The 25,715-nt window shown below is 46.0% G+C and overlaps 1 protein-coding gene, 1 long non-coding RNA gene and 1 pseudogene across 10 annotated transcripts in view; 1 reads left to right on the top strand and 2 right to left on the bottom strand.

The window, feature by feature from the left end:
• Positions 1–398: 398 nt before the first annotated feature.
• On the bottom strand, positions 399–19,015 carry ACP6 (acid phosphatase 6, lysophosphatidic). 2 transcript variants are annotated; one of them, XM_082367809.1, is made up of 11 exons: positions 18,817–18,978; positions 18,367–18,507; positions 11,356–11,484; positions 11,106–11,236; positions 10,445–10,524; positions 7,256–7,343; positions 6,269–6,401; positions 5,137–5,237; positions 2,911–3,006; positions 1,243–1,408; positions 399–598 (listed from the first exon to the last, which is right to left on the bottom strand). In XM_082367809.1, the coding sequence occupies exons 2-11, from the start codon at positions 18,430–18,432 to the stop codon at positions 455–457; spliced, it is 1,134 nt and encodes a 377-aa protein (XP_082223935.1). In that variant the 5' UTR covers positions 18,433–18,507; positions 18,817–18,978; the 3' UTR covers positions 399–454. The 2 variants fall into 2 exon arrangements, with proteins under 2 accessions (XP_082223935.1, XP_082223934.1); XM_082367808.1 differs by having other exon boundaries at positions 18,367–19,015.
• A 122-nt stretch (positions 19,016–19,137) lies between these two features.
• The window catches only part of LOC309616927, a 43,620-nt gene continuing 37,042 nt past the window's right edge, over positions 19,138–25,715 (top strand). For all 7 annotated transcript variants that reach the window (XR_014237644.1, XR_014237645.1, XR_014237646.1 and 4 more), the window contains exon 1: positions 19,138–19,296. This is a non-coding gene — a long non-coding RNA (uncharacterized lncRNA). The remainder of the gene's footprint in view (positions 19,297–25,715) is intronic.
• Positions 21,271–25,379, bottom strand: LOC309616868 (heterogeneous nuclear ribonucleoprotein A1 pseudogene; annotated as a pseudogene). The gene has a single exon. The product of its transcript is annotated as a heterogeneous nuclear ribonucleoprotein A1 pseudogene (transcript).

The raw sequence follows: 25,715 nt of genomic DNA, 5'->3' as shown, positions 1-25,715 counted from the left end.
CAGAATGAAATATACTGTATTGCCACCACCGATTCACTTATCTGCCTCTCCTACTGGACTGAAACAACTTGAGGGCAGTAACCTTTCACCTTTATAATGATCACTACTTAGTAGGTGCTCAGTATATGTTTGTGAAATGAAGATAAGAAAAAAGAACTGAAGTCCAAACCCACACTCAATTCTATAGGGTCATGATGTCCCCAGCCTATGCCACAGGCAGCTGCTTCTGGCCATGGAAATCAAGCCACAAAATAGGATATATCATTCTGGTCTCAACATTACACGCCTTTTCCTTTCAAGAAGAGACCCTAATATACCTACAGGAGGGAAATACCCTTCCCTTATGTTAAGGTACCTTAACCCTTGTTCCTGCCTTTCCCAAACACAACAGCTGGAGGCATTGTGTAAAGGCATTTTATTTAAAAAATCAACACATCCTACTTGTACAAATCACTCACTCTCCATTTCCAAGTCCCATCACTTGTGCTTCAGAGCAGAGTGTGTGGTATTTTTCTGGGCTCAAGGTATAAGTTGACATGGTGTTCAAGAACTTGTCCAGTGGACAGAGGCGGTCAGGGCAACCTTTTGGCACCTGCTCCTGTGGAAGAGACAGAACTCAGCAGAGGCACTGAGGACCCCATCTGGCTGTTTTCAGCTGTGCCCGGAGCTCTGAAAGGCTTTGACCCAATGGTGTGTGTATACACACATATAACAGCCAGGAAGGTCCCATTAACTGGTCAGCTTCCAGATTAAGAGCACTATGCCCTGCTTGTGAAAGTCCCTCAAGAACTGTTGGTTGAATTGACTGGGAAAACACACTCATGTTTACTCCCAAGCTGGGAAAGCTAAAGGTCTAAGCCGTGGGGAGTGATCTAGCCCCTGCCCTGGATAGCAACCTGCTGAAGCAGCCAAGGCACCAGGAGTACTGAGAGTAAACATCACCTCCCAAAGACAGCATCATTCATTGTCAAAACAGGCCTCACAGTCAGGGTGTTACATCCTGGCAGAGACGCTCAGGGGAAGAGAAGGGCGGTCCTGTTCTTAGGAGATAAGGGATAAGGCCCAAGTCCCAGCCTGCCACTATATGCCCAGTTCTGCCTTAACCCTGGGCCACAGCCTCGAGAGGATTCAGAGAGCTCAGGTGCCAGTGGAGACTCCCTGGGCCCGAGGAGGGAGACTCGGTGCTAAACCAGGTGGGTGGGGTCGCCCAGCCACCTCCCAACCCCACCCCAGAGCTCTCACCTCCCCACGGTAATAGAGCTGCACAAACCACTCCTTAGACTCCCGGTGCTGGTAGAGTTCCATGGTCAGGTCCACAGCAAACGGGGGCCATTTGTGGTCAAAAATCCCCAGGGCCATTAAGAGAGGCATGAGGGTCACATCATGAGCTGCATAGAGGTACAGCTTTCTGCAACAAGAAAACAGTTCCCCACAATTAATTCTTTACCTTAGGCCTCTGGAGGCCAGGACACTGCTGCCTTCGCGAGTGAGGAAACCGGTGACATCTACAAATCAGTTGAGCCCAGTAAAAAACTCCTTTGAAGTAGATCGTGGGGAGAACCCTTATCCGCACGCCCCTTGTTTTCATGAGGAGGGATCCCCACTGGAGTAGCTCTCCTGGCCTCCTCGTGCCCAACCAACCACATACTCCTCCCCCGGTGAGCTTTGAGGAAGAAACTGGGCATGTGTGGCACAGCCCTACCTCTCTTCTCTCTTTGGGACCCGCCTGCCTACAGCAAATGTTCTTCCTACACGCAGCTGTGTGATGAGTTTAGCAGAGCAAGCTCTCCTTGTTGGGGAAGGTTGCAGTTTAGGGGAATTAAGTCCATTTCATTAATATGCCTGTTTGGCCCTCAATACATTCTCTAAATGGGCTTTAATCAGTAATAAAGTTGCCTTTTAATCTACATCTACCTGATCCCTGTATCTGTCTCTTGGAAAACACTGAGGATTTTATTTGTTGACCCCCAACCTAGAAGGCTAGCATTGGACCCTACAGGACTCTACAGACACAAGGCCGAGGCGGGGCAAGGTGGCAAAGGCCAGTAAGAAATACATTGTCATTGCAGGTCTGTGAAGGGCAGGGAAGGGCATTCACATGATCTGCTATTATAAATCTAGGCCCAAAGTTCCTAAATGTTCCTATTTCAACTCACTGTCCCCTACCTTTCCCACACTCATCGCGCATTTCTAACTATGTACAATTCTTTCTCTCAAGAAGGCAGTCTACAACAGTCCTTCTCCAATATTAGGGTGCTTACAAACCACCTGGGTGTCTTGTTAAAATGCAGATTCTGATTCAGTGGGTCAGGCTGGGGCCAGAAAATCTAACAACCCCAGGTGACAGTGAAGCTGTTTATCTGCAGACCACACTTTGCTTAGCAAGTGCCCAGGACACATAACATTCCAAATCCGTGGTCCCTAACCTGGGGTTCCAGGCACTCCAAAAGTGGCAGTGGAGGTTCACGAGCCACTTCCAACATTTTTAAATGCCCAGTAGAAATCCTACCTTCCTGTATATTCAGTGAAGTTGTTTAAACAATCTATTAAGCAATTATCAGTGTTTGGGGCTATTATAATACCAAATCAGTGTGATGTCCTAATTAGCTACTCCGTTGGACACATGTTCAATTAGTTAAAAAAAAAAGGAAAAAAGGAAAAATAAATTTAGGGTTCTTTTTTACTAAAATAAAATTTCAGAACATGGTAGGACAGGTGTGGCAGGAAGAAAGGTAGAAATGTTGTGAATGTCTCTGGGACACGTGGCCTCTTAAACATCTACTTTCAGTCACTGACAGCCTCGTTCTTGCCCTCCTAGAACCTGGGTTCGCTCCCTGCAGCCAGACGCCACCCCCCACCCCCCACCCCAATGCCCTCAGCCATACCAAGCCGAGCTGCTGGGCCAGGTACCTGGTCTTGCCGGGCGGAGTGGCAGGGTCCACGACTTTCAGCAGGTTGCTCTCCAGAATGTGGAGGAATTGGCCCACTGCCATCTGAAGGCTTTCCCTATGGCGAGTAAACAATATTTAAGTACCCAGTGGGCACTTGGCACACAAGTGATGCAGGCTAGTTCTGCCCCCTTGAACCTCATGAGCCCAATGAGACAGAGCTGAGAAAAGACAGGTGATGCGTGAGGGACAGAGACAGGCAGTAAGGAGAGAAACAGCGCTGCCACGAGTCTGAGGGCACTCTGTGCGCAAAGCCTGCCAACAATAACAGCAGCAGGATACAGACCTCGTATGAACACAGCTGAGACAGGACACGTCATGGAGAAGTAGGCCTTCACGGTTAAAAGAACAAAACTGGGAAGGACACGGTGTAATGGATTCCAGGAATTCCAGAAGGCCCTTAGAAAAGCCATCCAAAGGAACTGCCTAAACTACACTTCCTACGCTTCTTTGGAATTTAGACCATAAGGACTTCTCTTATTTATCTAACAAGAAGTTCAACACTAGTGCTCCCAGGCTTGGCGCTGTGGCTCCACCACTTTCATGCTCAGGACTGTCAACCTCATGATCACAAGGTGGTACCTCTACTCAAAGCATGTCTTCTCACAGTAGCAAACAAAGCTGAAAGATGGGGGCTAGTAAGTAGCAAAAAGGTTTGGTTTGGGTGCCTCACACTTTTTATCAAAGAGGAAAAAAAAAAACCTCTCCCAGAATTCCCAGAACCCAATCACTGACAAAAGGAAGCGGGGTTGCCATGATTGGCTTAGACCAATCTTTATTCATGGTGACTGGGTAAATGGCCACCTTTATAAATCAAGGAAAATTGAAGCAATAGCTGAGGAGTATGCAAATACGCTTTCCAGAAGAATGTGTGCAGGCCAAGCCAAGTTGGATGGCACTGTGAAGTTGTAACCATTTGTCCTTGAAGAAACATCAGTTTTACGAAACCAAGGCTAACGGAAAGGAGAATGGATCAGGTCTTGTTTGAAACGCTTTACACCAGGAGAAAGCAAACTATGGCCATGGGCCAAATCCAACCCACCTGCCTGTTTTTGTAAATAGAGTTTTATTGGAACACAGTTGTGCCCATTTGTTTGCGTATGATCTATGGCTGCTTTCACGCTACATGGGCTGAGATGAGCGGATGCAACGGACAATACACGGGCCGCAAAGCCTAATATATTTACTAAATATGTGTGTATGTGTTGGTGGAGGGGAAGGCAGTGAGTGACAATTTAGGTCCAGTGGGGCCACTTCAGGAAAAGATGAGGGAAGGAGACAAGTCACAGGGAGTGGCAGCAAGCTGAGTGGCGCGACTGGAGCCTTCCAGATGCCCGAGGCAAGTGCAAAGTGGACACGCTGACTCTGCGTGGGAGAAAAGCAGGCAGAGGCTCCTATGCTTATGCAAGACCAAGCAAATTCTTGAAATGTTAGCTGCTTTTTCCTCCCACTCATCTTTCCCAGGACTGTTCCTCTACTTCCCATCTCCCCTCTCTACCAAGTCCCCTATTCTGAGGACAAGCTGAATGCTTTGAACCAATCACAGAAAGGTGTTTTTTGAAATTTGGTAAGAGCGGCACTCTCCATTCTGGTAGTCAGGAAATAGGTCTTCTAAAAACAGAGCCCTAAGTACCAGTAAAATAGAGAAAACACAGGATTGGCGGTCAGAAGATCTGGGTTCAAGTCCCGCCTCTGCCACTTGCTGGCTGAGCCTGGGCAAGGTAGCCCACATCTCTCAGGTCCAGTTTCTCCATCTCTAAAGTGAGGACTTGGGCTTGTCAGGGATAATGACACCTACCTCACAGCGAGAACAGGAAGGTGCTTTGTAAATTGTAATGTGATGAATAAAGTAGCAATAATGATTCTTCCTTCAGCATCCCCCGCCACCCAAATCTTTTGAAACTTAAAGCAAAGGAAAAAGTCAGTGATTAAGAGAAACCCAGTCGAGTGGTGGCTCCCGGTTCTGTGTAACAGTGAATGGAAGCACTAGGTCACTAGTCCCAGCTCTGGAAATGTAAGGACCTAGGGCTGAGTCCATTCAGAAGGTCAGCAGAATGGGGTGATCTCGGCCTCTGCACACAGAGATGCCAGCTAACAAGTGTGAGCAGGCCTGATGAGCCCCCTTCCCCACACACTGGGAGGCCTGACCAAGCGTGACTTTATGCCAGCAGCCGAAGAGGTTCCTCACCTGTCTTCCCTTTGCAGGATGTACAAGGCTGTGTCCACCGCTCTCTGCTCAATCATCCATGCGAACCTCTTCAACGTGGGGCAGCTCGGGAGGCTGTGCACCTGAAAGGTCCAAGGGTACAGGTTTTGAAAGAAATGCTTCTCATCCACTGAGCCTGGCAGCCAATCAGCTTTCATGGAGCCCTAGGGGGCCTGTCTTCTCCTGGGGAGAGCTCAAAAACTATGTCCCCAAGGCCTGTCAGAAGCTATTCCTCCAGATCTAAAGGCCCAGGAAAAAAAATTGTTTTTCCTCTCTTTCTGATACTTCTCATCTACCCCAAAGTAAAAAAGCATTTGTATTTTCTTAAGCTAAAAAAAAAAAAAAAAAAAAAAAAAAATTGAATAAAATACAAGGCAAGGAATTCATAAATTTCTACTTGGCCTTCATTTTCCCCAAGATGATTTCTAAAAAGTATGCCATATTAATATGTTATATATGCAAACTCTTGTTTATTAACCTTAAACCTATTTTATGCATAAGCACAAGGTGCCTTTCTGCCTTCAGGGCACACCGTCAACTTCACAAGAGAAGGAAGGAAGGTCCAGGCTATACTGCCTTTGGGTGTCTGACTTTTGAATCTAGAGCAGCATTTCCTATTGTGCGGTCTTTTCAGTATTCATTAGATAAAAAAGATTCTACGGCTAAACAAGTTTGAGAAAAACAGACTTAAGGATTAACCAACTTTCTTTACGACAGGCTTCTCAGATTCTTTAATATGCTGACGTGTGTATAGACTCTCCAAAAAGTGATACAGTAAAGAGGGATTCCAAAATTTTTAGACAATAATCTCTCCCTACCATCACCCGCCCCAACCCCTGCCTGCCCACGTAATACACGCTCACATCATGGGCATTCTGGTGAATGTGCTTTAAGAAACTCTGGTTGAGAGTTAAATGTCTGGGCTCCTAACCCAGTAAGGGGTCCTCCTTGATTGTTCCCTATCCCTCGGTTCCCACGTCCATTCTGTCTGTAAGTCCTATCACAGCTGCCTCCAAGCCAGGAGCTCTCCACCCGGTTCTAACTCAGGAGGCAGCCCACCAAGCCTCCCCCGGGGTCCCCCACCCCCAGGGCCCGAGGCGGACCGCCAGCCCACCTGCTCTGCGGCCATGTTGTCCAGGAGGATGAGGAAGTCCACTCCATCGCTACTGGCAATGCCCATCCCTTCCTTCACCTTCTTCAAGTCCTCTGAGATCCCTGGCTGCAAAGCAGCAGCCTGCCTCCGGCCTCTGCCAAAAAATAACAAGTTATTCCTTATATTTCATCACACTGTGGAGTGACTAACAGCTGACAAAGTGTATACAATTCTTCACTGGGGATCTCATTTAACCTTCAACGACGACTCATCGGGGTTAGCTAGTATTATTGCCATGGTATAGATGAATAAACTAAGACTCTATGAGGTCAAATGACTTGTCAAAGGAAGTTCGTATGTACCAGGACTAGACTAATAACCCGGATTTTCCAAATCCCACTCCAGCATGATCAAAAACAGTGCAAGCATGGCCAGGTCTGCTTGAAAGCAGCATTCTCCTTCTTCTGGGGGAACACATACTACACAGGCTTAGTGCAGCCCAGAAATACCTGAAAACTGAAAAGTGCCACCAGCCCAAACCAATCTATCCTATACGGCGGAACGCTGGTAAGAAAAGGGGAAGCTGTGTCTTCCTCTGCTTGTCCGTCTGGATTTGCAGCTTGATGACTGACTTGCTCATCTTTATTTAATCATCTTTTCTGTAAGGTTCTTAATCTGCCCCATCTGAGAGCATTGAAGGACTGAAGAGAGGATATTGCTTGGTAAATGGCAAAGCCCCACTCACGGCTGTATACACCATCTTTCCAGCCCTGCGTGTGGCTCTCCCCAGGCACCCTGTACCTTCACTATTAGCCTGTCGCTGTGAGCAAGAGCTGCCTCACTTCCTGGACAGTTGATGTCAGACCTGAGCTTAATGCAATCTCTTTCATCCCTTATCCACCAGCACGGCCAGCCTGGGCAGGCCCTCAGTTCAGGGAGCGCCTGCCAGCTAAGGTGTTAAAACGCTGCCTGTTCACCCCCTGGTGAGCAAGAATCAGGGGCAGTTACCTGGTTCTTTCCCGGAGGCTCCGGCAGTTTTGGTAGTTGGGGTACAAGACTTCAGAGCTTGCTTCATCAGTGTGGATGATGACGGGTCCTGGAAGGAATGTGGGAAGCACAGGCGGGAAGAGGCTTCAGCTTGTTCTTCCCAGCAGCTCCACCCCCTTCTTCTTCTCTCTGTCTATACAGACGGAGCTGATCCCAGAGGCAGATCACCGAGGTTACTCCTTAAGGACAGTGAATGCCTTCAACATGCCCTGGCCTTGCCAACAGGAGCTCTGCTGCGGTCTGAGCAATGGAGAAAGCAGTAGCAGCCTTGTTTTGTCCAGCACAACCTCTCCTGCTGGGCCACCTATAGCCGAGAGCAGGTACAGGTGCCGATCAGACTGGCACGTCCAGGACCCATTCCAAAAAACGTCACCTCGAGGTACCACCAGTACCTGGGGATTCTAATAAAGAATGCGTCCTCCCTCACTTTATCAGAACTAGGTGACATTCTTGCTTTCCAAAGTCCGATCCTATAGGCCAATATGGTGACTGACATGACAATCTGAGAAAGGTGGCCACAGGGTCACAAATTCTCTCAGACCCCATGGCCTCCCCCAAAAGAAAAACCAGGCTTCCAGATGAACTACCAGGAACCAAAGATTAGACTACAAACAGTGTTCTTACAGACCTCGCAGCAGCTTGATCCTGCCCAGAGCTCACGAGTACCCTTGTCCCATCCAACAATGCCCAAGAAAAGTGCTCTAACACCTTCCCACGCTTTGCTCTGTGCCAGAGATGGCAATGGCCTGTGGTAGCGCCCTGTTCTACACAGCTCAAGCCTCACCTTCTCTGATGGCAGAGAAGTTTTTTGGAATTCACTGAGGTCAATCCATGGAGTGATTAGGTGAATCTAAACCCCAAAAAGCTATTATTTCCAAACAAATTATTGATAGCCAAAACCTCAGTATTTAAAAGTAGCCTATGGTGACTTGAGTAGAATACCAGAATTCAGACACACTTTGTTGGTCTGGACAGAAAAAGGAAATCAGACTGAAAGTCATGAGTTTAGGCCTGAATCTACAACTAACCAGTAGGATGGCCCTGGAAAGTCACTTCCCTTCTCTGAGGCTCATGTGTAAATTGAAGGGATGAGACTAGTATCTGCAATTTTCAATTGTTTCTAAAGCAGTGGAAGCTTTTTTCTCCCACTATTAGATAAGGTAATAAAAGAAAAGGTGCTGATGGCTTCAAGGTAGGGGTCCAAAGTATAGTCTACCTGCATGCCCCAACCCCCTCCTTTTCTGTAGTTTCTGACCCCTCTGAAGAATTATGGGGTTCCGCAGGAAACATTGTAAAAAAGAATAGACCAAATGATCAGGGGCCCTCTCCAGATATACATGTTTTCTGAGAAGCAGGAGAGCACAAGAGTGAAGAGTATGGATTGTGAAACCAGACTGCCAGAGTTTAAATCCCAGCTCCTCCATTTACCAGCTTTGTGTTCCTCAGATAGTCATTTAGCCTCTCTGTGCCTTAGTTCTCTTATCTGTAAAATGGGGATAATGTTACCTACCTCACAGGGTTATCACAAGAATTAAACAAGTTAATATCCGCAAAGCTCTTAGAACAATGTTTGATGTATAGTAAGTCCTTTAAATGTGAGAATAATAGTAACTATGATTTAAACCTCTAATTAACACATGATAATTCCTACCTGGTACCTGACATTAGTGTCTGGATAATGGACCTACAGTTTATGATAAATAAGGCACATTTGAGTTGGCACTCAGATGTGCACTGAATGAATGAAAGACTAAACGGTGCAGACCAACACCTTCCAGCTTCCCCCCACCAGCCTGATTCTCTGTAGTTTACTCAAAACCTTCTGGGCCTTCTCTAGGATTTTACTCTTGAAACAATATCCCAAAGTTGCACCACTTCCACCAATGGTAGCACCTTGTGGGCTTCTTAGGTCTATTCAAATCCCCTGACACTGGCCAAGGCATGGAAGTAGCTGTGACAGGAGTCACAGGACTGTGAGGATGTCTGGGCCCAGTGCAGGGAGCGGCTACCCAGGCAGCCACACCGGAGGCTGGTGATGATACCACTTCCTTCCTGGCACCAAGAAACACCTTTCCTACCTCAGTGACACTTTAGGTGGTTCTGAGGAGAGGACATTTGCCTTTTAGAAGCTGAGCAAGTGAACAGCTTTCAGAAGGCCAGGCACTTTGGATTATTCCTAAACTCAGGGGCTCCCAAGAGGTAAGGAGCAGCCCATCCTGTTTGCTTTATGTTACTTAGGCTCTCTGTGTTCAGCCAACTTCAGCCAGAATTAATTAGCAGCAGTACTCAAGCCAGCTGGGGGCAAGCCCAGCCTCCTTTGGCCTGGAGGTTCTGTATTTTACAAATTTTTTAAAAGTCTGATGGAAGTTTTATCTCTATTTGAGATACTGCTACAGAAGCTAAAGAAAATAACAAGAACCTCTGCCTTATGGCATCGTTTTAGTATTTTAATATTGGTGAGGTCATGATGATCTGAAACTCAGACCAGCAATTAAATGTAAATTTCCATCAATTACGAATGACAAGATATGGCTTCATTTGAGAGTCAAAGGGCCTCAACACATGAGATCCATAAGGGAAAATAATAAATGTAGTTCTTGGTGGTGAAAAGGTTGAGAACCACTAGCTGTGCTCATTCACTGGCTGAATAGGTCAAAACCCAAACTCGACAGATTTTCTTAACTAGGAAAGGCCGTACGGAATACTGTTAATACCATCTGGGTCATGCTGTGGATTATCACCAAGACCAGGGCAGTAGCAGCAGACCCATGTCCCAGCGAAGTGTCCCTCCTGCCCTCCTTCCTTTTCAGCAGCGTCGCTACTAAACAAAAAGGCCCCAGTACTGTTCACAAGACCTGGCTGGGGCTGCCTCATGCAGCTTGTGTAGACGCTTGAGAGAAGAAGTCAGGAGCCAGAGGCGCATCAGAGCAGCTGATGCATTGCTGCAGGTGTGCAGGTCAGGCTGGCGAGGGCAGCAGCAGGCCAGACAGGGAGGGGCCTGCCAGAGTAGTAGGTACACCATGGAAGCTACATGAGCAGGAGGAGAGAGACCAAGGGGACAGACACCAAGAAAGAGAGAGCGGGGCTTTGGAAGTGAGAAGAAAAGGCTCCTCAGGGACAGGGGCTGACTCGTAGACCCCAAACTCAAACCTTCTTTCTGACATTGGAAAAGCCCAGCCAGCAAACACCGGGTAGACTCCAGATTCCGATATATGTTAGTGGAACGAATGCTGGGGAAAAAAACAAAAAGGTACATTAACTCACAAAAGGAAGATTTATATGTACACTCCACCTTATTCCACAGAGCAGCTGGGAGGCTTTCAAGACTACATAAGGGGAGCTATAGGGCAGGGAAGTATCCTTTATCTCTCTGTGGGATGGCTGCCCAAGGGACCTGAAGGCCAATGAATGTGACCTCCAGTGACCACTTGTTCACTGAATCCTACTGTACTAGGGTAACTGCTCCCAGACTACCTTGGAGGTTCTAGCAGGGGAGAGCAGCTTCTCGTATACCCTTGACCGGAGAACAGTCCTCCTCTATCGGGGAAGGTCGTCCTCTTCGACCGAGTGTGCAGCTTCGGGAGGGACACACACGGAGAGGTGGGAGAGGAAGGGGACACCCGCCTAGCTAGCCAGATCAGCAGAATCAACGCTGGCGATCAATGGGGTGACAGATGTCACAGCCAGACCGCCCTCACATCCCCCCAGACTACCTTGGATGAGAGTGGGAACCACCTGGGGCATCAGGGCAGGTTTTCTCATGCTCAGGACCTTACATTTGGGTGCAACATCCCTTTTTCAAGTGACTCACAAGACCTCCAGTGGGTTGAAGTTTGGCGAAAGAAAGGGGATGTCCTCCACGTAGTTCTTCCTCAGCCTCTCTCCCAGGGCAAACATCTGCTGCATGCCCACCTTGGTCAGCTGTCCAGCAAACATGCCCCCCTGAGGTGGGGGAGGAAGGAGAGAAGAATGAAAACATCTGGTGGCCTGCTAACCTCAGGACAGAGCACACCATCACAGCTCTGCAGGGGGCTTTCCCAGAGCAGGGAAGCATCGCTCACCTTCAGCGTGGTCTCGTGGTACTGAGAGTCGAAAGGAGAATGTGGTTTCGGGCCACCAGCTAGATTGGTGACTGTGTAATCAAACCGAGTTTGGGGTGGGACCTCTAGCAGCTGGGGTTTCCACTCTACCTGTTGTGACCACAAAAAAACAACACGTTGTTTAAAAAGGTTCTTGAAACTTAGAGCATTAATATCCAGCAGCACATAGCTAGAATCACACTGACACTAGACAAGCAGCCTTCCTATGGGAAGGAAGGAAGGAAACTTTAACTCCATCTCCAATTAAGGGAAGAAAAGACTGCGATTTATTATTCCAGGTCTCCTCAGCCCAAGTCCTGTTATTGCTACACTAGTACTCACTGTTAAGGGGTTGCTCTGGCACTAAGCCCAGACTGAAGTAAAGGGGAGAAGCACCCAGAGTGCCGTGGCGAATGAATGAATGAACTAATGACTGAATAAGTGAATGAATATGATATAATCTCAGTGACCATATACTTAAGAATTTTTAAGAAATCAACCTGCAGGCTTTTATGGCCCCTCCTTAAGGACTCTTGTAACTACTACGTATTTCCCTTCCTTTCATCCAACTTCTCAAACAAGTAGCTGCCCTCTAAGAAACCTTCACTTCTTCACCATCTTCCTTTATTCCTTGCAATCTGGCCCCTGCCCCAACCGTACTGATTTTCGAAACATAACAAGTAGTCATAGGCCTCACAGCTCCAACTGCCCATAAAATTCTTACACGCATTGAGTCCGATGTGATGACTTCAATTTTAAAAACAAAAGTCTTTTCTTCTAATCCCATATACCAGCCCCTCTTCCCAACTGACTATGATTCTCAAGCCTACCCCAATCCTATTTCCCAAGACTCAAACCTCTGACTCGCCCCACTGCTCCCCCATCCCCACCCCAAACCCTGTGGATCACTGGCTAGAAAAAATGTTACTCCCACTGGTCCTTCTTTTATCTTATTATTAGAGTATAAAACCTTATTGCCTCAGGCAAAGTCCTGTGACAGGCTCTCTCCCTCCCACCCCCCAAACCATATATACATAACCACCTGATTAATCTTGCTAGGCCACTCTCATCGTATCAACAGCTTTTTCCTAATGTTCTAAGAGAGAAGCATCTGCCTTTCCGGACTTTTGCCCTAGCCTCTGTCCCCAGCTGTACTGCCACTACGCCTCTCTCTTCCCCTACCCAGGCCAGACCATACCCACTGCTTCCTCTACGTCTTCTTTCAGCTTGCCTCCCTTGCTCAGAGGGACTCCTGCCCCTCTCTGTCCATCCGGCTTCTCTCCAAGGTTCAATGACAGCTCAAGCCTTACCTCCCCATCTGTGACTGCTCCAGCTTTCAGTGGCTGTCTTCTTTTCTGAATTCCTACAGCACTTACAATATTTAACTCAATTTCTTACTGCTTCATTTTGTTTTAAAACTAACATTTGAAAACCTACGAGGTCACACAGCATTGTATTTATCCTGGTGCCTCCCAGAAATATCCCAGGAGATGGCTACTGGGAGTCCCAGGTCCATTCTTCCAAAAGGCATTGTCTCAGCCTCACCTGCACCTGGTCTCCAAACACCTGAGCCTCTTCCCCTGCTGGTGCTACAGCAACTGATATCGGAAGATTGGGTGTTCAGAGCCGAGACCTTCTTCCTACAATCTTTTAATCACTGCTCCTCCTTTCAAAGTTCTAATCCTATAACTTCCCTTCATAAAACCCTTCAAGGGCTCATGGCTGCATGATGGCCCCTGCCTCTTTCTCTTCATCAATTCTTCCCTGCCCTACACACTTCTTCTCTAGCCACACAGCTCTGCTTCCTCGAACACCATCCCCACACCTCCTGGCCTTTCAACCTCATGTTCCTTCTACCTGGAATTTTCTTTTCCCTTTCGTCTGGAAAGACTTCTGTTCATTCCACAAAACAGCTTAAATGTTCCCAGAAGCTGTGACCTTGGCCCTGCGCTCTCACAGCAGCCTCAGTGGATCTTTTTGGTAGCCTTTACCAAACTGTATTAGACAAGTCCCTTTACTAGTCTGTCCTGCCCAGTAGACTTAGCTCCTGAGAGCAGAGCCTGTGTCATCTATTGACCTCTGCATTTTGGATGTCCAACAAAGGGTCTGGCACACAGTAGGTATAATTAACAGCTCCAACAGGGAATTCCCTGGCGGTCCAGTGGTTAGGACTCTGCACTTCCATTGCAGGGGGCACAGGTTCCATTCCGGTTGGGGAACTAAGATCCCACAAGCTGCGCGGCCAAGGGGGGGAAAAAAATAGCTTCAACGATTTGCTAGATCCTGTGGAAGATACCAACATTGAGATAACATGACCCTGCCTTTTTTGGATTTTCCGGTTAGTAGAGACAGCAAGCTATGTATGTAAATGATAGCAGAACTAAAATAGAAACTATGTGCTACAAGAAACCAGAGGAAGGCCATAGTAGTTCAAAGGCAAGATAGACTTTCTCTTCTGGCTGAGGATTCAGGAAAAGTTTCATGGAAGGAATGGTATTTGAAATGAATAGGATTTAGACAAGCAGAGACCAGGACTTGAGAGGAAGAGGTAGGTAAGAAGAGCGGGTGGTATTCAGAATTCTAAGAATAGGTAGAAAGCTTGAGCAAAGCGGAGACGGGGAAGAATATATAGAGGAAAGAAGTGGCTTGGTTTCCCTCAACCTGGGAGTGGTTTTCAAACTTTTTAATTAGCAAATATCAGGTTGAGTTAGATTTGTACGTTTAAAGGCAAAAACTGGAGTTCCTCGAGTTTAAGTAGGAGTGGGAACTCAGAACCCTAGCCACTCAGCCCTTAGCCAGCAGGCTCTATAGAATAGTTTGAAAGCCATCAGTATAGATCACAATTGAAATGGAAAGACTCAACGCAGAAAAGCCAATTTCAGGATGTCTGCCATAGAGCTGGTGAGAGCCTAAGGCCTCATCTCAGGCAGCAGGAATAGAAGGGGTGGATTCAAGACTTTTGAGTCAAACCTGGCAAGTGAGTAGATAAAAGCTTTATTTGGAGGCGATATTGGTAGGTAAACAAGAAAGAATAAAGAGAAAATGACTTTCATTTTGAGTCTGGGTAAAGGTGGTAAAGGGTAATGGAGGAACTCCTTGACTAAAACTAAGGCCAAGACAGAAGAATAGCTACCAAACTGAGTTCAGGTTTGTACAATTTAAGTTTCAGACATCTCCTTTGAGTTCCCAGCACTCCCCGCATATTCCCATAATTGGAATCTGTTTTGTCTCTCTCCTTCATCACATTGTAAACTCTTTTCTCTTTTACAGCTGAGATTGAATTAACCATCCTTGTAAGCCCAGTGTCTAAGCACAGGTCCTGATACCAGGTCCACAGGGCTCGCTCAGCCACACTAAGAAACTCCTCCTGTTAGGTGCATTCACCAACAGAGGATCTCTGGTTTCCCTAGGAGATGACTCCTGAGGTCTAGGTCATGTCAAGTCTAGAGTACACATTTTCAAATTTTCAAGGATGGATGATACATGAGCTGCATACATGGTGTCCATCCCACATACACACCCTCATTCTTGTGCCTGCTTTTCAGCTTTGGAGTTACTGGCAAAGACTAACTTTATAATTTTATTTACTTATACTCCATTTTCAAGAACTAACTTAAAGTAAGTGGTAGCAATACCTAAAATACAGTAAGATAAGCAATTCAAAGTAGACAAGAAAGACAAAAGCAAATGAGTATATAGGGACCAAAAATATGGATACAGTAATAGTTTCTCAAAAAAATATATGCTATAAAGATCCATATACTTACTGTAGGTGGGCCAAAAGAGTCAGCACTAAGCTTTCTGGCTTTTATGTACAAGGAGAAACTTGATCAGCTAGACAAGCTTAAAGATAAAAGCAAGGCAACTGTTCAGGAGAAGCACACCATTTCTCATGCTAACAGACAAATTCCTCCCAAGGGTCCTCATAAAGAGGATATAATGAACATCTTTTCAGTAGTCACAGCAATGAGTTTTGTGGGATTGTTTCTCATTGTTCCCTCGACACAGAATGATAGCATCTCACCAAAGCACATTTCCGTGAAGACAGTACTACACTGGGATCAATATGCTACATTCAGGTAAAAGAAAAAAAATCTACGTAAAAGTAAACAAGAACTTCCAGGTGTAGATTTTAGAATAAACTAATGATTTGAAACCTTGCACACTGCACAGTAGTATCACTGGGAAATTGTTTTAAAGTTACTGATGCCTGAGCCCCCTCCTGGGCTAATGACATCCAGATCTCCTGGGGATGGGGCCTCAGTTTTTTAAATGCTACCCAGTCCAGATAATTCTAAAGCTTCACCAGAGAAGCTTTTACCATATCTGGATGCTCTGGGTCAATTAAATCAGAATCTCTGGGAGAGAGACCTAGGCATCAGTATTTTTTAAAGCTCCCCAGTTGAGTCCAATGTCCCACCAAGGTTAAGAACCACCACTGCACAGGAATGAATGTATTGACTGGCACATCCTTTGTGTAATGCTTCCTGAAAACTGCTGCTCTTAGCTGAGTTTTGAATAAGTATTAATCAACACTGATACTGACATTATCCTTCCTAGCTCATCTACACTATCAAATAAATATGGACCCAAATGTCTTCATGAACAGTGGAGCTGGAACGCGTTGGACTTAATTTTATAAAAACTGAGGAATCTTCCTGGGTTGGGGGCTATTTTGCCATCATATAGAGAGGCGCTGAGGGAAATCCAAAAGTAGGGCCAAATTTATCTTTTGAAAGCGTACCTGGATCTAATCTAACAACCAGAAAAAATGGACAATCAAGTTCCAGAGTTTTATTTCCAGAGCACAGATACAACTTTTAGGAAGATAGGTTAATTCATCAGCCATTCAAGCCATAAGAAAACAACTCAATAAAACATCTAGTTTTAAACAATGATATTTTCTGAGGATTTGTGAGATAACTGAATGGATTGACTTGTCACATAAGTTTCTCTATAAACTAGTCAGAAGTCTGGAAATATCTACCAAAGGCAATTTTAGTTTTAGAATTGTTGTCAAGGTCCTTTCTGACTATAATTAATAGCAGAACCACGAAGATTAGAAAATCCCAATAACAACCTCTATTAAATTGGAGCTTGAAAAAAAAACCTGAGAGAGAATATCCAGAAACAAGTTACAGGAGGCTGATGATACTTGCTCATAGCCTAAGTTGAACAAGAGTTGGTTCTACCCCTCGCTTTTATGCACAAGGCTTTATACAAGATAACCAAAGACGTTCAGTGCATCTGCCTAAAGTCTAGAGAATGTGAGCAGGCAAAAGAGGTAATGTGCCTTATCTAATTGCAAAATAACACCGAGGACTCAGATTCTCTATATTTTGTGGCTACAAAGACAGAAATTGAATGAAGCCGGCAGTCTACCTGAGCTACAACTGCCGCTTCCAGCATAAAGGCAGAAGATACTCATCACACATCCACTGGCTCAGGAGAAAGCCCTAAAAGAATCTAAATCTGTTTCTGGGTCCTTTAGGGAGCACATATACTGTCTGTAGGAGGTCCAGGCTTAGACATTCAGACTTTTATTCACTGCCACCACTGATAACTTTGTCTTCTATTCTTGTATGTCATTTTCCATACAGCCTTTCTGGACCGAGAATAAATGGCGAAGAAAGGGGAGTACACAAGAGATGGGCTATGTACAAAACTATAAGGAAAATTTAGTGACCTAATATAAAAAGGCAAAGTAAGAGACTGAAAAAAAGGTCAAAGTATCCAAAAAAAGGAAAGAAAGAAAGAGAAGGAAAGGAATGGAATTCAGGCACCAGATAGAACGTGGTATAGCCACATAGAAAGGCTAACTAGAAGCCTGATAATAGAATTAAATGCCTGACAAAATTTATTCATTTCTGTGGGAAGTGCTTTAGAGGTTTGATTTCATGTGTGGCCAGCTTTAAAAACTGGGTTTTCAGTTGTACAATGTGAGTTGTACAACCTTGAGGGTTTCTTAAAAGCAGCTGTCACCATGAGTATGTCTAGTATCAGATTTGGACATCCTGTTGAACCTGCTCCAACATCAACCTGGAGAACCAACAATGCAAAAGCACCCCACAGGTTAAGTTTGACACCTGGATGCCTGGGGATTTCAGGTTTCCTATTTATCTTCACTAGGAAGACAGTTCTTTAATCACAGGCCTGCCTGCTATGAAAGGCCAGAGATCTTTACTGGCTCTCCCCAAGAGTCAAATCCAGAGAGGGTAATCATTTTCAAAACTGACTACTTGTACTTTAATCATAATTATCCTGACCAAAACCAGGTAGATTTTAAGACATAAGCCACAAGACTAAACAATTAAACATTTTTTTTCCTACCTCAGATTCCTTCCACAATAGGTTTAGGAACCCAAAATAAAAAAGGAGAGCTCCAAGATACAGCACTTGTTACCAAAAAAATCTTCAGGATCTCAAATGGTATCCAGCAAACCCTGAGAGAAAGCTGCAGTAAAATCTGTTCCCAAAGGTATTAACCTCTGTTATCCACTGTGACCCCAGTTAGGGTGGTTCCTGTCACAAAGGTCCCTGCAGCTCTTTGACAATCGTCAAAATGGTCACACATAAATGCACTACACCCTTGTACTCAAGTTCCCACAAATATTTATTAGAAATGCAGACTCTCAGGCCCTACCCCACGTCGGCGGAATCAGAATCTGCATTTTAACAAGATCCTAGGAGATTTATACGCACCATGGGAAGCACACTACTACTACTAGCTGTGCTTCATCACAGCCAGCGGGGGGCGTAACTGGAAGTTTCCGGTCTGCCCTACAATCCGAGAGCCCGAGGGGTCTTGGGGGGGCGGGGGCGGGCAGCAGGCCAGCACCTTTGCTCAAAATGTTTTCCCTTTGTCTGGACCCAGCCCGAACCCCCGCTCCGTGAGAGTAAAATTCCAAAGGTGGTGTGTGTTGGGGCGAAGAGCCCGGCCCGCCACTGGATGGCCACACAGTCCTCGCCCCACCAGCCCCGCCGATCTCTCACCTGCTCCTCCCGCGGAAGCGCCTTGAGAGGGCTCCGCGCCCCGTGTCGAAACACGACTTGCACCATTTTCAACTCCAGCAGGCTTCGGTCGACGGAATTCTGGTCGTCAGACCCCCGCTGCTCGGCCAGAGCCACCCGCCGCTGGTGGAGGCAGTACGCCAGCGAGGTCAGGACGCCCACCGGAGCCCACATGCGCACCCTGAAGACCCGGGAGATCATGGTGGAAACCCCTCGGCTCCCCTCCGGGGTGAGGGTGCAGAAAGCGAATACAAGTCCTCCGCGATCGACGGGGCTCAGCAGCCGCCCCCAAGTTCCCGGGAACCAGTGGGCGAGCACATCCACCCACCCAAGCTGCGACCGCTGCGACTCCCAGCTGTGAAGGGGACCCCGAGTGGGAGCGTGGGGGAAGAAGCGGAGGTGGGAGCAGCGATGACTCCCCGGGAGTTTTACCCAGGGTCGGAGTTGGCCTCTCCCGCCGCAGACTGGGAGGGGGAGCGGGGAGCTCAGCTCCTTATCCTTCGTCCTCTAGGGAACCTTAAACTTGTATTCCAAGTTCGGCCTCCAGCACTCTTGACGGGACAGGAACCTGCCCAGAGTTCCTGGGCGGCAGTGACTCCATTAACACAGATCACTGAACTCCACTTTTTTATAAGCAAGCTCCCACCCACTTTCTCATCCACCCGGGGACCTGCCCCAAGCGGACCCGCGCAGAGGAGCACGGGAAAACGAGTCCCGCGGTGACTCCTATCCGGAGGCTCTGAGTTGCGAGAACTACAACTCCCACAAGGCGGCGCGCAGCGGGCCCTCCCCGGGAGGTATTACCACGCCCCCGGCAGTGGGCCTAGCCCCTCGGGACGGCAGGTTGGAAGTCACGAGAACTGGCGGCCAGCGTGTGTAGGAGTGAATCCGCTAGTTTGCCAAGCTGATTGGGTAAGAGACATGAAGACAGGGGTAGATAGAATTGGGTAGTGAAGCCGGTTTATTTCGGGTCTACTGAGTGTAGAAGACTTCCTTGAAGTCCTGGAAGTTGGGGTTCCTGAATTAAGAGCCACGTACCGTTTGCGAAGGGCGGCACTAGGCGCTTTATATTTAATTTTCATTTGCTATTTCCCTTCTATGTTTAAAGAGGCTTAAATCGTTGCAAACGTATAGAACTTCAAGCTCATTGATGTGTTTATTTACATCCAGAATATTTCCTGTGGGAAAATCCAGGCTCTGCGTGCAGATGTCCCAGTGACTAAGCACCTTAGCTAAGCCTCAACCACCTGCTGGTCCGGTTTCTCATGAATGTACAGCGGCCCCAAACCACTATTCCAGATCTTTGCAGCAGAGCACAGTGAAACCATCTGTGTCCATCTCAAGGCAAAGGTCAAGTTGTGAGGAGAGTCGGAATATGTTGACATTAAAAAAAAACCAAATTCAGCAGTCAATTTGAAGATCTAATTGGCTTTATTCAACTATTCATGAATTGGGCAGCATCCCGTCTAGCAACTAGAAGAATGCTGGGAGTGGTTGTACAAAATGGAAAGCTTTTAATAGGCAGAAGGAGGGTGGGGCAAGAAGGTACTAAAAAAAGAAAAGAAGGGTTCCCCTTCTGGGAAGGGGGCCCGCAAGGGTTTTATCATGCAGATTGCCTCTTCTGGGGGTGGGAAAGGGGGTTGATGGAGAGGGACCACGTGACAGGTTACCTTACTGGTGCTTAACCTGAAAATTCCATACTGGTCCATTAACATTACATTTCTGGGGGAGGCAGAAACTGCAATTAGACATGGGTACTAAACCTAGATAATAAATCTAGGTTTGGTATCATGGGCTTTAGCACTAGTGATGCCACTTCGGGCCTGTGGTTTTCTTTTTAACACCATGCAACCAATTCTTTTATCATTCTAAATTCTATCATTGAATCAAACTGGGCAAGATGTGAGGGCAACATGCTTATGGAGTATGGCTCCTGACCTGAGTCTAAACTAGTTCACCAAGCTAGAAAAGTCTGAATGTCCTACTGTCGGGAAGGGTCAGTTTGGAACACTGCACATTGTCACAGTTTTCCCCCTGGCCTAGCCCATGGACTCACTTCTCAGAGTCTTACTGTGTGTCCTGATACTATTAAAAACTGAAAGCTGTTTTTCTAGCTGAAGTAAGGTATCAGGAGCACCAGACAACTCAGCTTCGGAACCTGTGTAACGAAATGTAACCTCAGTGGGGAAAGCTGTTCTCAGCAGTTGAGTGAAAACATGGTATAACTTTAGTGCAGAAGGGCCCTGGTGTTTGAGCAGCTTCAGCAGTCCTGGTTGTGCTAGCACATCAGAGCAGCTTCAAGGCAATGTAATGTTGGCATCTGGACGCCATTCCCTTCTGCATAATGGACAGGCCACCCTAGTCCACACCCTTACCCTGGCAACCTCAGCACAGACCTGTCAGGCATCATGAGCAGCACCTTTGACCTGGATAAGCCTGTGCTGGCGGCGTGCCGTGTGTAGTTGAGGTGAGGGGTAGTGCTGTGGCTGGCTTTGCAACAGATCTCTGCAGGAAGCCAGAGCAAGTGAGGTTGGAAAATGACAGATTCCATGTGGCACTGTTTGTCAGCACATGTGAGACAACACTTGGGAAGCCCTGTAAATATTTGGTGTGTTATGTACGGTGGTGCTGGTAGTGTTAGTAAATTGCAGTTTAAAATCCTAGAAATCCTGAAATCATGCTCTGGGGCTGCAGAGTGGCAAGGGTGGGGTGGGTGGTAGGTCATGGGGGACTGAGCAACTGATATTGTGACCTTGGCTTTATCATCAGGCAGGTTTGGCTTGGGAAATAAGCCCTCTTCCCACCAAATTGTCCTCAGAGGGTTGGCTTTAATATTATGCCAAAACTTGGTTTGAATTATGAGATAAGGAACAACCACATTCACTGTTTTTGTTTTGTTTTTTTTGTTTTTAAAAAAGACACATTTATTCAGCATCATGATCAGACTATTACATTTAGCAATCAACAGCATGGGTGCAAAAAAAAAAAAAATCTACATTAAAACTCTTTGTTGGAATGCTTTACACTTTCCACAGAACAGAAACTAAAATAACCTGTTATACAATTAGTCACAAATACAGTCCTCGAGTTTTTTTGCCCATACACATGAGTATTGTCTAAAACATGTCTTCTTTGTAGCAGCTAGGCCCTGCCACCACTGTGCTTGGCTGAGTTCACAAATCTGTTGTAACCTGTAGCTTCCCTGTCACTTCTCTGGCTCTCTTCTCCTGCTAAGCTTTGTTTCCTGGCAGTAATCAAAACCTTCTGCCACTGCCATAGCTATTGCTGCTGCTGGAACCGCCATAGCCACCTTGATTTCGTGGTTTGGCAAAGTACTGGCCTCCACCACCATAAGGGCCAGAACTTCTGCCTCCAAAGTTTCCTCCTTTCATGGGTCCAAAATTTGAAGATTGATTGTTGTAACTGCCAAAATCATTGTCGCTTCCACCACCTCCAAAATTGCTTCCTCGACCACTGAAGTTTCCTCCACGACCAAAGTTGTCATTCCCACCAAAACCACCTCCCCGACCACCACCAAAGTTTCCAGAACCACTTCGACCTCTTTGGCTGGATGAGGCACTAGGCATCTCTTGCTTTGGTAGGGTTTTCCTTACTTCACAGTTGTGGCCATTCACAGTGTGGTATTTCTGAATGACAATCTTGTCTACAGAGTCATGGTCATCAAAGCTTACGAAAGCAAAGCCTCTCTTTTTGCCACTGCCTCGATCTGTCATGATTTCAATCACTTCAATTTTCCCATACTGTTCAAAATAATCTCTTAGGTGATGTTCTTCAGTGTCTTCTTTAATGCCACCAACAAAAATCTTTTTCACAGTTAAGTGGGCACCAGGTCTTTGAGAATCTTCTCTTGAGACGGCCCTCTTTGGTTCCACAACTCTTCCATCCACCTTGTGTGGCCTTGCATTCATGGCCATATCCACCTCCTCTGCAATGGCATATGTGACAAACCCGAAGCCTCTGGAGCGTTTGGTGTTTGGATCCCTCATTACCACACAATCTGTGAGCGTTCCCCACTGCTCAAAATGGCTCCTCAGACTCTCATCGGTTGTTTCAAAGCTCAAACCTCCGATGAAGAGCTTCCGCAGCTGTTTGGGCTCTTTGGGTGACTCTGACTTAGACATGACGGCAGTGGAGGTGGGGGGAGATGTCAACGATGCTTACTCGGCGGCGTCCATGGGCAGAAAGGAGTAATCTACCGAACGTATCTCACATTCACTGTTTTATCTCCAGTAGTGAACACAGTGCTTGAGTCATAAGTACTCCATAAATACTTGCGGAATGAAATTATAGAATATATCGTAGGAATGTTGTTGAGGGCATTGTTCATTACATCGCTTATTGCTCCCTATATAAATCGCCTCTTGAGAAATTTGTTTTAGTGTTAGCATTAGAACAAACATTAAAACGTATGAAGATTACTTTTCCTTCATTTTTGCCTTGGCTGATAGGAAGCTTGGAGCTTAATTTTAAACTTAACCACAGCAAATATTTAGAACCTAATAGCTAGTGTAACTGTGATCTTTTCCTCCAGGATATCACCCTGGATTGGAAGGGGGCAAAACTGGAGAAAGGTCAGGCTGTTGCAGGCTTCCAGGTGTGAAACCTTTAGGAGGGAGAGTTAACAACAGAGAGTGAGAGGGAGGACGGCGTCAAGGATGACTTCTTAGTTCCTAGGTCGGGCAACTTGCAGAGGATGCCTTTTACCCGGAAGGAGGTTGAGCAGAAAGTAGCAAGTTAATTTTGAATATGTACATCATGAGGTTACCTGTGAGGCATGTAAGTACAAATGCCCTCTAGATTTCATGGATCTGGAACTCAGGATAAATTTGGCGTAGGAATATATAGGTGGAACTCCTCCACGCATACTTATTAATTGAAACAGTAGGAGCGGTTAAGATTCCCAGGGTGAGTGAGTCGAGTAGGAGAGAAACAGGGGGCTAGGGCAGGACTCTGAGTGTTACGGAGCAAGGGCTCGCTGCGCAACCCGCATAGAGGCCAATACTATGGCACTGGCTTTTGAGAAAAGAGCTTTATCTTGAAGTCGACTGATAAGGAGGCGGGAGGCAAGGTTCTCAAACTTGTGTCCTTGATCTGTCGTCGGGGCAAAGTTTAAGGGGTTAGAGAAATTTCAAACCTGGAAGCTGATTGGCTAGTCTTGAATTAGTCCATATGAGCTACTCATGCTGCTGGAAGCCAGGTTTTTCTTACTGAAGGACTTCTCACTTTGTAAAAGGCTCTGGTGGCAACATTTCCGGAGGCAAGTCAGGTTTGTGGGTTCAAGCCCCACCCTAAGGGAGCCAATATAAAAGGTTACAGCTGCTGAAGTACTCAGAGGATTAGAGTCCAAAACCCTGGGTTAGAGTCTGCAGTCTTTGGATTTCTCTGCTTGTCTATGTTTGTCGGTGACTGTTATTTGTGAGGAATTGGCCAATAGGGTTAACTATTGGATGACTGCAGCAAAGCTTTGCTGAATCTGCTGCCTGTCATTTTGCTCTGGTTATCCTGAGGAAAAAACACTTCCAAAATGGGGAATGTTAACAGTACCCCTGCTAATTTAACAGGAAGGGGGGAAAAAAGAAAGAAAAACATGATCATATCAATCAGTCTAAGGAATAGAGTAAGCACAGTAAAAGTAATTAGGAAATATAAGGAGTAAAATCAGTGAAATGGGAGCTAGGAGAAATCATCAATTTCCAAATGGGAGGTCAGCATGGATTAAAAAGCAAAGCTTTGTGTCTTTAGAGTGATTTGACGAAAGACAGATTAAAGAGAAACAAAACAAGTGGGGCAACGTTATTAGACAAATAGATATTTTAGGAAGGTTGAGATTGTTAAGGTAGTAACAGGACAAACAGTGATTTTACAATATATAATTACTTGCAGTTTAAATAAATACAATAGTCAAACTTGGCCTACATTTATCCAACTGTAAAATAAAGCAAAAAATCTTCCAAAACACAAGCAAAACTTGATAACATTTTTGTGAAAATAGCTCTTAAATACATCTAGAGAATGGCCTGAGAAGATTGAAGTATTTTGAAGATGGAGATAATGTTTCTAATGCAGATAATAACTAGAATCATCTGGGTGTAGATCTCTGTCAGTAAGTTTGTGCTTTGTTCTGTTTGTACCTGTCCTTTCTGATAACAATATGGTTCTTTTAACGATGTGCTTTTATTCTGTAATTTTAATGTATTATGTTCTTGGTGTTCTATTTGACTTCCTACTGTGTATGGTATACTGGAGTTATGAAAAAGAAGAAAATGATTTTCTTTTGTAACACTGCCTGGCCCAGTATCAGCTGGGGTCAGGGGAAAATGTCCCAAGAATGGGTCTTCTAATTGTAAGACTATTTTACAGTTAGACTTGGTTTGCAAAAGAGAGGAGAAATGGGACAAAATCAGCTTTATCCCTGTTTCTTGCAAGGGAGGAGTCTTTTACAATTAGACACATTTTAGTTTTTCTTCATTGAGAATTTTAACCCTCTTTTGTATGAGCCAGACTATCAAGGAGCTAGCATTGAACTGCTTTTAAGTGTGTGTGTGTGTGTGTGTATCACACACACACACACACACACACACTATTTTGAGCAATATAGTGAAGGAAATCTGGTCAGCCAGCTGCAAAACTCAGACTTCACGAAGGGCTTGTTTTTCTTGAGAGAAGGAACTCCCAGATGGAGAACCCTTGGCCGTGCTACCATCAGCTCTGCCTTGCACTGTGGTTATCAACTTTCTTCAGATCAGGAGTAGGCAGGTACAAGTAGTGGGCTCACGACGTTTGACCTTGACTGGTTTTTCTAAGTTATTTTGTTCAGCAGCGAAACCTGAGTCTCTATATCAGAATAAGAATTTGCAGAAGATATGTAAAGTTATGGTTCAGAGGAAGACCCTCAGAAAAAACCTGTTTTCCCTGAGTCAGAGCCCAGTGATGATCTCGACTTAACTACATTGGGCTCCTCCTTTGGTGCCTCCCGCCATTCCCCCGCCTTATGAAGGGGGAAACCCCTCTGAGTGGTGCCGAGGCTTCCACCGGCAATCCTCCTAGAGCCCCAGGTCTGGCCCCAGCCCTGTACCCTTCCTTACCAGAGAGTCAACAGGGTCTCCCCTCCCCATACCCGCGAGGGTACTCAATTTGACCCAGGGGGTACTGTGCCTCAGGCAGGGCAATATCCATGGAGACAAGTTCCCACAGGTCTAAATGACCAAGGTCAACCCAGGGGATCTGTATATGTGCCCTCCTCCTTTTCTATCTCTGATCTGTATAATTGGAAAAAAGCATATTTAAAGCACAGCTTTCCATATGTGCCT

The sequence above is a fragment of the Balaenoptera borealis genome (genome assembly GCF_965194805.1).
Source record: "Balaenoptera borealis genome assembly, chromosome: 1".
Lineage (NCBI taxonomy): Eukaryota > Metazoa > Chordata > Mammalia > Artiodactyla > Balaenopteridae > Balaenoptera > Balaenoptera borealis.
This window is presented reverse-complemented; position numbering and strand designations above follow the sequence as displayed.